Source organism: Sceloporus undulatus, chromosome 2 (assembly GCF_019175285.1).
Source record: "Sceloporus undulatus isolate JIND9_A2432 ecotype Alabama chromosome 2, SceUnd_v1.1, whole genome shotgun sequence".
Taxonomy (NCBI): Eukaryota; Metazoa; Chordata; class Lepidosauria; order Squamata; family Phrynosomatidae; genus Sceloporus; species Sceloporus undulatus.
Window position 1 is genome coordinate 221,426,572 of NC_056523.1, and position 17,940 is coordinate 221,444,511.

At 42.4% G+C, this 17,940-nt stretch overlaps 2 protein-coding genes across 2 annotated transcripts in view; one reads left to right on the forward strand and one right to left on the reverse strand.

Annotated features, from left to right (window-relative positions):
- The window catches only part of SARAF (store-operated calcium entry associated regulatory factor), a 37,140-nt gene that overhangs the window by 14,693 nt on the left and 4,507 nt on the right, over positions 1–17,940 (reverse strand). The window lies entirely within an intron of this gene.
- Positions 7,417–16,565, forward strand: LEPROTL1 (leptin receptor overlapping transcript like 1). Its single transcript, XM_042451106.1, has 4 exons — positions 7,417–7,537; positions 9,634–9,709; positions 10,481–10,667; positions 13,794–16,565. Exons 1-4 carry the CDS (start codon positions 7,522–7,524, stop codon positions 13,908–13,910), a joined length of 396 nt encoding a protein of 131 aa, XP_042307040.1. The 5' UTR covers positions 7,417–7,521; the 3' UTR covers positions 13,911–16,565.

Here is a 17,940-nt window from a genome sequence, read left to right on the forward strand (position 1 = left end):
GAAAGGGCTTTGAATCTATTGCCATTAAAGGGGTTACTGAGTCAGCATGGTTTTGAGTGCTGGGCTCTAGGACTCAACCCTCCCTGTGTGAGTAAACATGGGGTGAGCAAAGTCACACTCTCTCAGCCTCCAGAGCACAGCCTGGCAAACCCCCTATGAGAAACCTTGCCAAGAAAACCCCATGATACGACTCAGAAATGACCGAAGGCAAACATACAAGCAACCTTAGGCAGGTCCAATCTCGCAGCTCAGAGGATCAGGATCATAGAATCAATAGAGTTTGGAAGAGACCACCAGGCCTCCAGCCACCCCCTGCCATGCAGGAAATCAAATCAAACATCCCTGACAGATGGCCATCCAGGCCTCTGTTTAAAGACCTCCAAGGAAGGAGACTCTATCACCCTCCGAGGAGTGCATTCCACTGTCGAACAGCCTACTGTCAGGAAATTCCTCCTAAGGTTGAGGTGGAATCTCTTTTCCTGCAGCTTGCATCCATTGCTCCGGGTCCAGTCTCTGGGCTGCAGAAAACAAGCTTGCTCCCTCCTCAATATGACATCCTTCAAATATTTAAACAGGGCTATGATATCACTTCTTGATCTTCTTTTCTCCAGGTTAAAACATCCCCAGCTCCCTAAGTCGTTCCTCATAGGGCATGGTTTCCAGACTTTCACCCATTTTTGTCGCCCTCACTTTGGGACACGCTCCAGTTTCTCAATGTCCTTTCTGAATTGTGGAGCCCAGAACTGGACAACATATTCCAGGAGGGCCTGACCAGAGCAGAATAGAGTGGCACTATTACTTCCCTTGATCTAGACACATACTTCTGTTGATGCACCTAGAATCGCATTGGCCTTGTTAGTGCCGCATCGCACTGTGGCTCATGTTCACTGTGGGCTCCCGGATCCCTTAAGGCATACTTTCATCTCCAGCCAGTGCCCCCATGGCCATGGGAAAGCCCCTCTGAGGAAAGCCGAACTCCGGCTCGCAAAGCCGCACCAGCGGCTCGGCAGCACCACCAACAGCGGCAGCCCACGCCATCTCAGCGTCTCTCCCTGTGTGCCATGTGGCACAAAACCCCACTCCCTCCTCCGCCCCCAACCTCAGTTTTGGAGCAACTGCGCATGCGTCGCAGCTCAGGCCGCCCCTGATTGGCCTGCCTAAACTTCAGAAGGCGGCCCGGCCGGCCTCCGCTCCCGCAGCGGTCCAGCGCCGCCATCTTGGCAGCTTCAATCTGTCGTTGTTGCTATTTTACTGTTTCACACGCAGGATAGACCAATCAGGAGAGGTTTTTCTAACAGACAATGGGAATGGCAGCCACGCCCCTTCTTCTCGAAGATTCATGGTTGTTGGATTTTTTCCACGCGCTCATTGTCTCCTCCTGGACAATGGGGTGTCAGTCAACACAAGGCAGCCAATAGGGATGCGCTGATGTAAATGTCCTTTTTAGTCGGTTGGGGGTTTTCTTGGCCAGTAGTTGCCTCAGGGGAGGGAGGGCGTCTGAGGCTGAGAGAGTGTGACTCGCCTCATTGGGTTACACACGCGGGTTTAGAACCCCAGGTCTCTTTAGATAAAAACACCAACAACATAAAATATAAAATATATTTATGAATGAAAATGGTTATTGGTTGTTATATATTTACATATCCCACCATCCCACCTTTTCCCCACACTGCTTACATATTTAAAACTGTTGGTTACAAGCATACAAAATGCACATTGAAATAGGAAACAGGACAGCTACTGAACCAAATTACAGTGTTAAATAGACAGTAGTTAAAAGAATATAATAATAATATAGTTATTTATATATTATTGTTAATATAATAATAATCATATAGTTTATTAATATTAGTTATATTATCATATTACTACAATAATATAAATTTATCTTTAACTATACTAGTATATTCTTATTTTACTATATGGTATCTATCACTAATTAGTATATTATGACCTAATATTAATAATTATACTATCCATCAATTTTAATTCACAATAATCTATATATAATATATTCTTTCTATACCTCATATTATCAGCTTTCTCTCATCTATACATCATTTTTACTCTCTTATCTCTCTCTCGGTCTATCTTGTTATTAATTTTGTATTCTCCAGATCTAGTCGATTAATATCTTTAATTAGTACCACTCTTATTTTGATAACCGGTTCACGCTAGTGGATCAAGAATATTCTTTAGTTCTTTCTCTTTACTTTTATTAGTATATCTTCAGATCTCTCAGTCATCTTCTTTTTTAGTTTGGTCTAGTCGCTCTTCCATTCTTCTCTGTTCTTTTCATCTTGATCTCCTTCTTACTTTCTCCATGTCTTGCTCTAAATCTATTCATTCTTTCTTCTTTATCTCTCTATATTCTTCCCGTTCTCCTCTTCCCTGTCTCCCCTGGTTCCCTTGGGGAACAACATGAACGACACACCACATCAGTTAAAACACTCAGTTAAACTACACATCACTTTAAAAGTAACTATTTGAAGGGATGTCACATGAGGAGGGAGCAAGCTTGTTTTCTTCTGCTCCAGGGAACAGGACCCGGACAATGGATGCAAGCTACAGGAAAAGAGACTCCACCTGAACATTAGGAGGAACCTCCTGACAGTAGGGCTGTTTGACGTGGAACACTCTTCCTCAGAGAGTTGTGGAGTCCCCTTCCTTGGAGGTCTCTAAACAGAGGCTGGATGGCCATCTGTCAGGGATGCTTTGATTTGGATTTCCTGCAGGGCAGAGGGTGGACTGTGGCTCTTGCGGTCTCTTCCAACTCTATTTATTCATGATTCATGAACATATTCACATATTAAAACAATCTACATATAAAATTCATCATTAAATTCACTCTGAATAAGCCTGCCAAAGAGACTGGTCTTCAATGCGTTTAAATTCAGACACCGTATTCAGCTGTCAAAACCCTTCTGCAGGTCATTCCAAGTTCAGGGCCACGAAGAGAAAGTCTTCTTGGCTGACAGTTACCAACCTATTGAATCTAAGTGTATTATGGGTTTTTCTGAGGCTGAGAGTGTGTGCGTGCCCTAGGTCACCCATAGGTTTAGTGGGCAGGGATTCGTACCAGCAGGTCTCAGAGTCATAATCCAACCAGCTCTCCTTGGGGAGTGAGGCAAAGGAACTTTTATTCAGTCACAGTGCAACAAGACATTTTTGAGACATCTTATTTATTATTGGAGTATTAATAGTTGGCTCTTCAGCCCAAAGGCTCTCAGAGCAGCTTACATATTATTAATTAGATAGTTGCCTTAATTGCAACACATTGTGCATGACCTTCTTGACAAATGCATGAATTCTATATTGAAGGTTATGAGATATGGTTCCATATTAACTTATATGTTGTTGTTTGCCTTTGACTAGTTTCCGACTTAATAGTGATCCTAAGGCCAACCTACACAGGGGTTTCTTGGCAAGTTTTCGTCGAGGGGTTTGCCTTGCCTTCCTCTGAGGCTGAGAGAGTGTGATTTGCCCTGCATCATTCAGTAAATTTCATGGCCGAGCGGGGATTCAAAGCCTGGTCTCCAGAGTCGCAGTCCAAGGCTCAAACCATGACACACAGGTTCCTATGCAATATATACTGCAAATATCACAGTACAATATATTATTGCACAGAGAGCCAGCGCGGTGCAACAGTTAGACCAGGGGTAGGCAACCTACGGCCCGCAGGCTGGATCCGGCCCGCGAGGCCTTGGGACCGGCCCCAGCCCATCCTGCCGCTGATTGCTGCCGGGGCTTTGGCCTCTTGCGTGGGGGGACAAGGAGGCAATTGTCAATAGAAGCCTCAGAAACGTGTATTTATATAACATTTTTTTTAAAATCAGCCAATTTTTTTTCGCGTGTCCTCCATTTTTAAAAAGTGTCTCCATTTGAAATTTGTCCTACATTTGTCCGCGTTTATTTGTTAATTTTTTAAATACAATTATTTAATATTTATTTTTGTGGGTTCGGCCGCTCAGTTGTCTGAGGGACAGCAACCCGGGCCCAAGCGCAAAAAGGTTGCCTACCCCTGAGTTAGACCGTTGGACTAGGACACTGGAGACCAGGATACGAACCCCCTTGGCTGTGGAGGCAAAGGCAAACCCCCCTTTGAACAACCTCTTGTCAGAAAACCCTAAGATAGGTTCACGTTAGGGTTTGCATAGTTGGGAAATACATTGAAGACACAACAACAGGAAGAATAAATTACCTAATGAGCACAAGAATCTCATTTGCAATTAAACCTGCAAATTAACAAGGACATATTCAAAAACACAATTATTTTATTGGACAGATGTTTGATTTATGGATTTGTTGATGCTGTTGTTAATTGCGTTCAAGTAGACCTCATCCCATGGCCTTATGAATGTTGGACCTCCAAGTCCCCCTTTCCTCGACTCCTACAGATTCATGGCTGTGGTTTCTTCCATTGAGTCTATCCTGGAATGTGGTCTTCATCATTTCCTGTTGCCCTCCACTTTAAATATATCCATATTTACGGATACATCTAGGAAAAGGCACAGGGTACAAGTGATACTGTATGTAGAGAGATCTTGTAGTACCTTTGCGACTAACTGAAAGAAAGAAGTTGGTAGCATGAGCTTTCGTGATACTTTAGGGTACAATTAAGTTAGCAAGGCCAGAACCACTGGTTTCAAAGGCTTAAATTCCAAAGATATTTATTTTTTAAATAAAGTTAATTAAAGTTGAATTTAAATCAGAATAGTTCTCTTGATCCTCTTCCTGCCTTGCATGAGAAGACAAAGAACTATAGTTTTCACTTAGCCTTCTCTGTTAGAGTTCTGGTGCCACAATAAACTACTACATTTCCCAGGATTCCCTAGCAGTGAGCCAAGGCAGTTAAAGTGGTCTCGAACTGGATTATTTCTGCAGTATGTTTTTAATCTTATATGCTGAAAATATCATACAAAGAGTAGGCTTAGACTCAGAGGGAGCAGTGAAGATAGGAGAAGGGAGCATCAACAATCTAAGTTATGTGGATGATTCCATATTACTAGCAGAAAACATCACAGACTTGGAAAAATTACTAAAGAAGGTCAAAGAGGAAAGTGCAATGGCAAGATTAATGCTGAACATAAGGAAAACAAAAATAATGAGCACAGAGGATCTACATAAATTCAACCTAGACAATGAGAAATTGAAGTAAAGAGTTCCCATATCTTGGTTCAGACATTGATCTGAATGGTGACTGTTGCTGAGAAATCAGAAGACTAGAAATGGGGTGGGGGGCAGCTATGAAAGAACTAAACAAGATCCTAAATAGTAAAGCTATATAACTGAGCACTAAAGTTAGAACTGTTTAAGCCATTGTATTCCCCATTACCATGTATGGATGAGAGAGCTGGACAATTAAGAAAACTGACAGAAAGAAAATCAACTCATTTGAGATGTGGTGCTGGAGAAGAGTGCTGAAGATCCCATGAATGACCAAAAAAGACAAACACATGGATCCTAGACCAGGTCAGGCCAGAAATCTCCCTGGAAGCCAAGATGATTAAACTGTCATACATTGGCCACATCATAGAAGGAATGAATCACTGCAAAAGACAATAACAGAAGGCAGCAGAAAGAGAGGAAGGCCACACACAAGGATGGACTCTATTAAGGAGGTGACAGGTATGAATTTTCATGAACTGAGCAGAGCAGTGGAGGTCAGGTAGTCTTGGAAATGTCTCCTCCACATGGGCCGAGATAAACTTGAGAGGAAGAAATGAACAAGTTGTATCATTACTGTTGTATCCCGCTCTTCAGCCACAAAGGCTCTCAGAACAGCATACAATTAAAAAACAAACAAACATGAGACAGTTCTCTGCTCTCAGGCTTAAAATCTAAAAAGACATGACACCAAAGGAGAAGGGAATGGTGGTGGGGAAGAGATCAAGATCATGGTTCGTCTCTCCCTCTGAGACCTTAGCCATGGCAGATGGGCTGCAGTGAGGGCTCTTCATCTTACTTGGGCTAGGCCCAGTGGAGCTGCCTCTCCCTCTGAGGCTGGATGATGGTGGATGGGATGGAGGGAGCGTTCTGCTCTTCATTTTACTTTGGGCTAGGCCTGATGGAGATGGAGATGGCGTTTGTCTCTGCCTTCCGAGGCTGAGAGAGTGACTCACCCACTCGGGGAATTTAATTAATTTCTTTCTGGGGATTTTGACTGAATATTCTGATAAATATTGGGGAATTCCGGGGATTTTGGTAAAACATTCCAGAGGATATCTTCAAGGGTTGTTGGCAAATGGCCGCACTGCCCAGTGGGCTTCCATGGCTGAGTGTGGATTCCAACCCTGACCAGGGTCATTGCTACAAAGGAGGCGAAACACTCATCTAAATATAAATGTATGAATCTTAGTTATGCTTGAAATGGAGGCCATTTTGGACTTCCTCCTGGACAGAGTGACCAGATGTCCTCCTTTTCTGGGACATTTCAACCCATCTGTCCCGGAGGAATTCCAAAATGTCCTCCATTTTGGAGCAGGAGTAAGAAGCAAGAATGTATATTTATATTGAGTGTTTGGAGTGTTGTTTTTTTTGGGTGATACCCTTCATTTCCTTTGAACGTCCTCCATTTTGTGGTGCCATGTCCCCTTCCTTTGCAGTTATGACAGCTGGTCACCCCCAGCATAAGCTTGAAATGTAGGCCATTACAAAATAAAGCCTATAAACACTCATATAAACCCATGCTTCTTAGCCATATATTGAATGTTTTGAGCTTTTATTCGGTGAGACCCTTCATTTTTTTTTAACGTCCTCCAAAATGAAAGACATTTTGGGATTCCTCCCAGAAAGAAACCCGAAATGGAGGGCATGTCCGGGAAAAAGGAGGACCTCTGGTCACTGTGGCCCTGACCTCCCAGAGTCCTAGGTCCAAAACACACTGCAGAAATAATCCAGTTTGAGACCACTTTAGCTGCCTTGGCTCAGTGCTAGGGAATCCTGGGACTTGTAGTTTATTGTGGCACCAGAGTTCTCTCTGACAGAGAAGGCTCAACGTCTCACAAAACTACAGTTCCCAGGATCCCCTAGCACTGAGCCAGGGCTGTTATATGTATAATGTATTGTATATTGGAATGATGTTTAGATGTAAGCCGCTTTGGTTGTTTGGTAACAGAAAAGCGGGGTATATAAATAAAGTTGTTGTTGTTATGTTAAAGTGGCCTCAAAATGGCTTATATCTGCAAATGTGTTTTGGACCCTAGTCCTCAAACCACTAGGCCGCGCGGACTCTACTTTTATTAGCAGCGGTGTATTAGCAGAGCTTTTGGAACTTCAACTCCCAGACGCCCCGGCCATTGTGGCCAACTGCCGGGAATTCTGGGAGTTGAAGTTCAAAGATCTTGATTGGCAATCACCGCTCTATAGTCTTAGTCGTCTGCGGCCTGCCGGAAGTGCTATGTGGCCTCACAGAGGACCTACTTCCGGGCCGGTCTAGGCTCCTTCCTCCCACTCTATGGTCAGCTGGGAGCGGCCTGTGCGACAATAATAGCAAGCGGCATTAGCAGCAGCAGGAGCATCATGGCCGGCATCAAAGGTAGCCTCGCGGTGGAGGTTCCGAGGGGCGGGAAGGAGGGGGCCGGGGAAGGAGGCTGCTCGGCCACTCTGACCGCGAAGTACCGCGACGGTGGTTTGGGGCCTGCTTTGTTTCCATGGCAACGGGTGCGAGGAGGAGGAGGAGGAGGAGGATGCGCAGCCAGGCCTCCTGCTTCCCCAGGACTCTTTGGCTCCACAACACACACTGCAGAAATCACCCAGTTCGAGACCGCTTTAACTGTCCTGAGTCAGTGCTAGGGAATCCTGGGAGTTGTAGTTTATTGTGGCACCAGAGCTCTCTGACAGAAGGCTAAATGTCTCACAAACACTACAGTTCCCAGAATTCCCTAGCACTGAGCCAGGGCAGTTAAAGCGGTCTCCAGACTGGATTGTCAGGGGTTAGAGGCCAACCTCCCATGTGCAGACAGACACATGATCTCTTTCTTGATATAGGAACTCTGGAAAAGGGAATTTGTAAGAAAGATAACATAAACCCAAAATACACAGCAGAAATAATCCAGTTTGAAACAGCTTCGACTGCCCTGGCTCAGTGCTATGGAATTCTGGGAAGTGTATCTTTGTGAGACATTCAGCCTTCTCTGTTAAAAAGCTTTGATGCCACAATAAGCTACAATTCCCAGGATTCCTGAGCAGGGAAGTTAAAAGTGGTCTCAAACTGGATTGTTTCTGCAGTATGTTTTGGACCTTTAAAAGAGTTAAGTCTCTGGAACGCCCTTAAGGACATGGAAGTGCCAACATATCTGATATTCTTGATTGGAAATCATAGAGTTGGAAGAGACCCCAAGGGCCAGCCAGTCCAACCCTATTCTGCCATGCAGGAACTCTCAATCAAAGCATCCCCATTGACAGATGGTCATCCAGCCTCTGGTTAAAGACCTCCAAGGAAGGAGACCCCGCCACACTTTGAGGGAGTGTGTTCCACTGTCAAACAGCCCTTACTGTCAGGAAGTTCTTCCTATTTCCTTGAATCTGTACTTAGGACAAGAGACTACTGTCAGAACAAGAACACGGAGAAACAGAATGGTTCCCAATTGGCAACGGGGTCAGACAAGGCTGTATCCTTTCACCCTATCTGTTTAACTTGTATGCAGAACATATTGTAAGGAAAGCAGGATTGGACACAGAAGGAGGAGGAGTGAAAACAGGAGGAAGGAATATCAACAGTCTAAGGCCTGTTACAGACTGCCAAAATAAAGCTGCTTGGGGTCTCTTTGGAGATATGCTATTTAAATGATGCATGGGTCCTAAGAGTCCGGAGGTCGCCCCAAAGCCACACTCCATTCCTAAGCACTGGAGTGCAGCTTTGGTGCAGCTTCCGGATTCTTAGGATGCACGCATCATTTAAACAGCATACCTCCAAAGAGACCTGAAGCAGCTTTATTTTGGCAGTCTGTAACAGGCCAATGATATGCAGATGACTCCATAGTACTAGCAGAAAACCTCAAAAGACCCACAACAACTACTAAGAAAGATCAAGGAAGAAAGTGCAAACACAGGCTTAATGCTGAACATAAAGAAAACAAAAGTAGTGACCATGAAGGATCTCCACGAATTCAACTTAGACAGCGAGGAAAACAAAATAATAAAAGAAGAACAGAGACTGCAGTTAATGAATTGGAAGAAGACTAAAGGCCAAAACAGACCAACATAAAAAAAGTTTAGTTAGCAAGATAAAAAGAAATGCATTTAAAAAACAACAACCTCAAAGTACCCATGTGGCCAGAAGGAGGAGGGGCTGGCCTGCATGAATGACCCTCCAATGACACCCGAAGGAGGTTTGCCATTGCCGTCCTCAGAGGCTGAGAGAGTGGGACTTGCCCAGGGTCACCCAGTGGGTTTCATGGCCAAGGGGTGAATCAAACGTTGCTCTCCAGAGTCACAGTTCAATACTCAAACCACTACTCCAGGCTGACCCTCCACTTGTTTTTATTTCAAAGGTGGTTGAATTTCAAGATTGTGGGTGAGGGGAGTAGAAACAGTACTCTTGTCTGCCTTATTGTATTGTTCTTGCCTGCAGAGGAGCAAAATGTTCAGATATTTTGGAACACTGATAATGGTTTATGTTTGTTTTTGTAGCTTTGATCAGCCTGTCGTTCGGGGGTGCTGTTGGACTAATGTTCCTAATGCTTGGCTGTGCACTTCCACAGTACAAGTATGTATATTTTCACATATACGGGTTAGCTGTTGTCTTAGTTTACTTTCAGTTTATTAAGGTCTTTCTTTTTCTTACGATTTGATGAAATTAACAAAACCAACACTGGTTGTAGCCAAGGGCCAGAACACTTGGAGATTAGGAGAAAGGGGACAAAACCAGCTACGCCTGTCCTTTGTGAAGCACTTCCGCTTCTTAGTTACCAGTATGTGCTGAAATTGTTCTGCTTTATTGCTACTAAATTGCTCTCCATTCCTTATACGTAATCTGTACTGGATAGTGTAGTGATAGAGTCTCTCAAGGTTGCATTCCTCTGTTTATGTATTTGAGGAGTTAAGGCACAGTGAATCTTGAGGGACATAACAGAGATTGATTCAGTTTGTCTGTGGTCTCTGTGCAGCTTGTGGGCTATATATACCAGCAAAGAGCATATTTTGAAAAATTCTTGCAATGAAAGTAGAGTTTTGGCAGGTATCCTGCCCTTCCTGTCCATTCATATTCTCAAGGGAGAATCCTGCTTTCCTGCTCAGTTTCTTTTGATGGTCATAGTGGAAGATTTCAGATACGCTATTTAGAGCTAGACAAATAGCCAAAACAGGACAGATCTTCAGTGTTAACTTTCGTAGCTCCTGGTGAAAATGTATGAATGAGAATCTTGTTAAAAATAATGCAAATTACATAACAGGAATACAGTATATTTTAGCTGGAGGAACTGTAAGAGGAAGAATGGCCACAAAACAAAGTATTAACTTTTTTTCCCTTTGCTCCTAGCCAATATTGGCCATTGTTTGTTCTGTTCTTCTACATCCTCTCTCCAATTCCATACTGCATAGCAAGAAGAGTAGTCGAAGATACAGATGCTACAAGTAATGCCTGCAAGGAACTTGCCATATTTCTTACAACAGGCATTGTTGTCTCAGCATTTGGGCTTCCAATTGTATTTGCCAGAGCACAACTGGTTAGTATTTCTTTCTTTATAGTAAATAGTCTAAATGCATATTTACAGTATTTAAATGAGACATTCCACATTTACATAAACAGGAAGTAAAAAGGCACTGGTTGGTTTTAAAAGGTCATAGTTCTGACTCCACGTTATTTGTCAGTGTGGGAAGGACATATCCATGTGAACAGACACTGTTCTCTGCAGTCTTTTGAGTCATTGCAGAAGGTCTCAGCAAATTCTCTTCATTCTCATGGGGAGCCAGTATACAGCTCAGCTTTGAGCACTTCTTTCACAGTGGCTGATACAATGTGCTTCCCAGAGCCTGATCCGATATGGCAAAGGTTACATGACCACAGTTAATCTTTGCAGAATCAACCATGTTGGCATAGTAGTTTCCAGCATAAAAGACATGGTTATCTGCCATAAGGTTTGAGCAAAAGCTAACAAGATGTTGTTTTTTGCATGGGCTGAAACTCTCAGTATGTTCAGAGTGGTTTTAAAATAGTGGCTAAGCATGAACTGTCAGGTTTCTATTCCATTTTGACCATGAACTCCTTAGATAACTCTAGGATACTCACAATAAGTCATTCTATAATATAAAGTTATTTATTTATTATTTATTTATTATTATAATATGGAAATACTAATACAGCCTACAGAGTAGTTGAAAAGATTATTACACAAAGTGCTTTGGAAAACACAAAAGGTGGTATTGTTTTACCATTGGAAAATGCAGCAGGCCAGGATGATATTGATTAAAGCTGCACTCTCATATCTGGGAGTTAGTTGGGAGGCTTGCCCTGAATAGAATTCAAAGATATAGCTGTGATAGTTTGTAAAATCAGTATCTAAAAGGATCTTGTAGCACCTTTGAGGCTAACGGAAAGACAGAAATTGGCAGCATGAGCTTTTGTAGACTTAAGTCTACTTTCTCAGATGCATTTGATGGAGTGGAAAGCCAGGGGCAGACCTATATAAGCTTTAGTGCGTGAGAATGCCAATTTTGAATTTGAATTGACATTCTCACACACTAATAGCAATAGCAGGTACATTTCTATACCACTTATCAGTGCACTTAAGCACTCCCTAAGTGGTTTACAAAGTGTAAGCTAATTGCTCCCAACAATCTGGGTACTCATTTTAGCGACTTCAGAAGGATGCAGGCCTGAATCGAGCCTGAGCCCTTTTGCTGGTATTGAACTCACAACCTTATGGTTTGTGAGTGAGTGGCTGCAGTACAGGCATTTAACCCCCATGCCACCAGGGCTCCTAATGGTATATTTAGGTCTGTCCCTGGTTTTCTACTGCACCAAATGCATCTGAGGAAGTAGACTTAAGTCTGACAGACAGCTCATGCTGCCAATTTCCTTTTCCAGTTAGCCTCAAAGGTGCTACAACATCTTTACCCTGAGTAGTTCATGTATAGATAGGACTTGTTCAAACAGAGATCTTGGGACCAGGTTCCCAAGGGCAACATACAGATATTTTTGTGCCACTTAGGAGTTTCTAGAGCCTTCTGTGGTACTGCAACTCCCTATGGTGCTCTTAAATGCTTCCCCTAAAAGCTAAGAGAGTGTTTTGAGCCAGAAAGTTCTGTTTCAATGTACCAATTCGTCTTCAGTAAGCCATTGTTCTCTTAGGCGTGTTACAAACGGGCCCATGAGGCGCTGTCATCGCACTGTCATTACACGCAAGGGGCGGCGCTTCCTGACGCGCCTTGCCCCTCACGCGTAATGACTACGTCAAAATGGCAGCGGCCATTCCACACGGCCGCCACCATTTTGACATAGCAGATGCTCTGCGTCTGCACATCAACAGCAACAACAGGCCTCCGCCTGCTAAGAAGACGAGCCCTCCTCCCGACTGCCATCTTGAGGGGGAGAGAAGCAGGCCAGCAACAACAGGCCTCCGCCTGCTAAGAAGAAGAGCCCTCCCCCCGACCGCCATCTTGAGGGGGAGAGAAGCAGGCCAGCAACAACAGGCCTCCGCCTGCTAAGAAGACAAGTCCTCCTCCTGACCACCATCATGCTTGTCTTTATTGCATGTTGTTCAATGTTTAATGTTTTTTGTAAGGTTGTTTTTATGATGTGTAAGTTTTAAATGATTTTGTGAACTGCTTTGATCACCTCGGAAAAGCGGTATAAAAATAAAGCATATTATTATTATTATTATCACACCCCGGAAGTGATGCCGCGAGTGTGTGACTAGCGCCTCGTGGCGTCTCTTCCGGGGCCCAGGAAGGAGCGCGATTTTCGTGCTCCTTCTCTGCAGCGTCCGGGAACCACGCTGTTTGGCTGCTGTGGTTCCTGGATGGTTCTTGGCGGTCTGTAACGGGCCTTAGACTTGGCTTGCCCCCTGCCCAGTCAGCAGTGTAGTGTGAGTAGGAGTAGTGACGAAGATAATGCAGTTTCATCATAGAGTGATTGTGAAGATTCATGATGTGAGAATGTGAAACTCAGTTGAATACTCAAAAAGAGTTACTCAGATGCTGTCTTCATTACATGAACCAAGTTTTGGACATTTAGACCCTGTGCTATACTGTATAACCAAGAGGGATCTGATATTTTGGCAGTTGAAAAATGCTAGCCTAATTCTTCTGTAATGGATTAGATAGCAATAACAGCTTCATTTATATACTGCATCATACTGCCTAAGCAGTGCCTAAGCAGTTTAGAACTGTAAGCTAATTGCCCCAACAAGCTGGGTACTCATTTTAGCAACTTTGGAAGGATGCAGGCCTGAGTCAAGCCTGAGCCCATGGTTAGTATTGAACTTGCAACCTTTGTGAGTGAGTGGCTACAGTACAGGCATTTAATCACTGCGCCACAAGGGTTCTTACTAGCAGGTAGCAGATAAATGGCCCAGAGAGTAGTGTGAAGACATGTACAACTGTTTAGGGAATCTGGCCTTGAAAAGGATCTAGCTGCATGGGAGCATCTGAGGTCCTCAGAAGAAACAGGAGGCTCAGCATATTTTTAAAAATCAGTTAAAGTGGGTTGTATCCAGTATAATTGGTGTGTGTGCAAATGGTGTTTCCTCTATCTGCAAAGCAATTCTGTTGAATGCAGGTTGTGGGCATGTTAACTCCTGTCTTTGTGTTTGTTTATTTGTATATGTAACTTTTCTTTTCCCTGTCTACAGATTTATTGGGGAGCCTGTGCACTTGTCCTCACAGGAAATACAGTCATATTTGCCACCATCCTAGGGTTTTTCTTGGTTTTTGGCAGCAATGATGACTTCAGCTGGCAGCAGTGGTGAAATGAGTTGGAAAGAGAACTATCGACATCTTAAGTCATTCAATGGCCATCCATACAACAGAAGGAACAGGCAATAAAGTGAATGTACTGTTTCCACAGAGGGACCCTAGGTGTAGGACGCTCTGTAGTCACTTTTCCTCTCCTATTACATACAATGTTAGCATTTTGCTTGATTTAAATGTTTTAAATTGTTGATGCTGTTTTATTTTAATGTTTTATTTTGAAGTGGGAACCAGAACACTTAAATTTAATGTTTAAATGTGTTTCTTCTTTGGATAACATTATAACTGTGTTTAAACAAAAACTTTTAAGCTGTTATGTACAATTGTGTCACCAGATTGACAACTGCCTGACGACACAATCTGATCAAAGGCATGTGTATTTGGTACTAAGTCCCACTGAGTTCAAATGGGGCTTACTCCCAAGTAACTATGCATAGAATTGTGCATATGCTGTTGATCTCTGTAGAAGAATTAAACCGAGTGTGTTCAGCACTCATTTTTCTGAAATGGGACTTAAAAGAGCTGAATTGTGTCCTTAATTAGCAAATGTGTACATGGTTGCAGGAGTTTGGTAGTGAGGTGTAAAAAGCTGAAAAGAATAGTATCCAGCAGATGAATATTCTGTTACTTAATCCTCTGCACAGGTGAAAATATTATGTCATTGGTAAGGGAATGATAGCTTTTGACAATAATGGGATTCCCGAGTTTTAATTATTTTGAACATTTGTACTCCTTGTACAAATATCTTGCAAGTTTTTATTTGTTGATGCTCTAAATAGTGTGGAGGGGGGTCTGATCTCTCAGTGGGACAAGGAAGAGAGCTGATGTTTAAATGCCACTTTTTTTAAAAAAACATTTTGAAATCTTCCTATTTATATGTATCGTATGCTTCGATCTTCTGTGTCATTTATGTTATGTTAGGGGAGGTTGATGGAACACCTAAGGAACTACTGATTTTGGGCACAAGCCAGCAGGTTTTCCTGCAAAAGTTACAAGGGAAGAAATGTAAGTGCTCTTGCCCAGCTCACTTTTTATTCCTGTGACTTGCACAGGAGAACTTTCCAGTGGACTGCACCCACTATGTTGGCAAACTATACACGGAGAATTTTTACTTCCCTTTTTAATTTATTTTATACATAAAAAGGCTTTTGAAATGAAGATTAAAACTTTTGCTGTAGTTAATAACATACCAGAGAAATTGATTACTGTATTAATAGACAGTCGAAGCTTGGCAACCTGGCAAATCTTTGACTCTGAAGATTTTATAGCAATTCTGTCAATGTTTCAGTTTATGCATTAATGTATTGTTAGATCACAACTGTAGTTCTGTTAGAATATCACATGTAACCTGCAATATTTATTATTTGTTGCATACCTCTTAATTGTCTGTTCCATTAACCATAAATTACCATATTTTGTAGACATAATTCTTTTGGAGTGGTGCTTTGCTGGTGACTCCTTAGCAAGATCTTTATATGCCTCTCTGTATTCATGCAAGCTGGCTATTGTCAGTTGCTTAATTCAGTCACCTGAACATATTCCTTTTTGAAACTCAGTTTCTGAACATGGTATGATCCATCCTCTCTCGAGGCACATATCTAGTCTTCTCCACTCACTGCCCTCTTGTGGTAGGTCCATGGGTATGCATACTCTACAGAACACCCATATACCTATCTAGCCATCTTTAACATCCCTGGCATCTTGCAGAGCTGAAGATAACTAGTTGGATGTAGTAGTAGTATGTAGAGATCTCCTATTGCATAACATCTCCTTTTGCCTGGTGTATTGCTCATATGGGATCTGTGGAGAGCAGCTGGGAAGAGAGCTGGTCTTCCTTTTCACTGGGGAAACTCCAGATTGGTGAAAGGGACTAGATTACATCTTGCACTTGTAGACATCATAAAACAAAAAGTTATTTAATAGGTTGTAGCTATTAGTGCTTCAGGATACAGGTGCATAGGTGATACAGGGTTTATGTGTATTTTGTTTTAAATATTGTTCTAACTTGAAATACAAAATAAATCCTGTAGGCTAGCGATCATGACAGTTACTTCCATATTGTAACTGCAGAAATAATTCCGCATCCCCATTCCAAGACTCAGGAGCTGAAGATGGAGACGTACGAGTGGAGTTTGAAGAACTAGTGACATTTATGTGTATCCCCATCTAAGTTTTAAATATCTGAACATTTTCCAGGTCTGTCTTTGGGATTTGGCAACAAAATGCTTACTGCATTACACTGAGACTGATTCTCTTAAATCTCTGACATTATTTTGGAAATTCCCTGCACTGACAGTGGAGTAGTCTTTGCTATATATAAATGTGAACTCATTTTGTGACCCTCCAATTCATGTATTATAGCAAAATGGGTTCTCTTCTTCCCTGTACTTGCTCTTCTTTGTGAAATGACTGGCTACTCTTCAGTTGAGTGCCAACTCTATTATATTTCATAGTAGTGTATTTTCTGCATATTAATTGTGTGGACAGCATTGTTGTGGCAATCTCATTGAGTTTTACATATAATGCTGTCTTTGATTATCAGATTAGAGGTTTAAGAGGTATGTCTTTTTTCATGTTATATGCACTGAGAAACATTGTCATCCTTCTACAAAAGATAAATTTTGATGAAAAAACAATAAAAAAATTAAATACCACATTGTTTTACTCTTTAATGAAGATCTTTTTAAGGAGGATCTTAATAATGAGATAGACATCTTACTTCATTTCAAACAACGTGTGAAGTAGCTCTCTGTGTTTGAAGATCTGTTTCCCCCTTATAACACAGAGCAGTGGGTTATTCCCACTGTTGAGGCCTACTTCTGCAATGTGACAATTGTGTGTTCTCCAATGAAGGCCGGACTCCTGGTTTATTTTGTTTAAAAATATGCAGGGAAGTATCCTGGTGCTTTGTGACTGTGGGGTCACACTTCTTCCATGGTTGGACAGAGAAGACAGGCAAAATTTGTCAGCTCTGAGTGGTTTCTTTCTCTAGCCGAATTACTTCCTTCACTGCCTTTCTCTTTTTGCTGTCATCATTTATATGTACAAACAGGATTACTCCACAGATATATAAGAGGCCTAAATACTCTAAAGCCACCAGATCTCGTCTCATCTTGGAAACTAAACAAGGGAAACCACTACTGAATATTCCTTTCCAAACAAAACCCTATGAACTTCATGGGGTAACCATATGCCAACAGGGGTCTTGAAGGCATGCACAACATACCCACAACATTGCCTTTTGCAGAGTCAGACCACTGGTCTGTTTTGGTTAGCATTTCTAAGCTAACTGGCAGCAGGTCTCTTAGATTTCTCTCTCAGATCCCTCCCAGCTCAGAGCAATTGCAGGAACTGAATCTGGAAACCTCTTCATCATCATCTTGATCAGGGGTAGGCAACCTGCGGCCTGGCAAGGCCTTGGGACCGGCCCCAGCCCGGTCCTGCCGCTGATTGCCGCCGGGGTCTTTGGGGGGCAATTGTCTATAGAAGCCTCAGAAACATGCATTTATATTAACATTTTATTAAAAATCAGCAATTTATTTCGCGTGTCCTCCATTTTAAAAAAAAAGTGTCTTCCATTTGAAAATTTTGTCCTACATTTGTCCTGGTTTATTTATATATTTATTTATTTTTAAATTATTAAATTATTTATTTTTTGGCTTCGGCCCCCCAGTTGTCTGAGGGACAGCAACCCGGCCCCCGGCTCAAAAAGGTTGCCTACCCCTGATCTTGATCATCAGTTTTATTTCTTACAGCCTCATGCAAAGAATCACCTCTGTCATTGAGCTATATGATGTTACACCATAAAGTTTATGGAATTAACATGAGAGTAAAATGAAACATTAAATCAGTTATTGCTATCCTATGTTTGCAAATACATTTCCTTCTCCCCTTTCTCTGCTCAGCTGTTTCCCAGTTCTTGGGACTATTACTATAGCATAGGGCCAGAAATAATTTGGCTCTCCAAATGTTATGAACTGTCTCCAGATAGGAGACAGGGGGTGGGGTGGGGTCTGGAGAAAGAGTCTG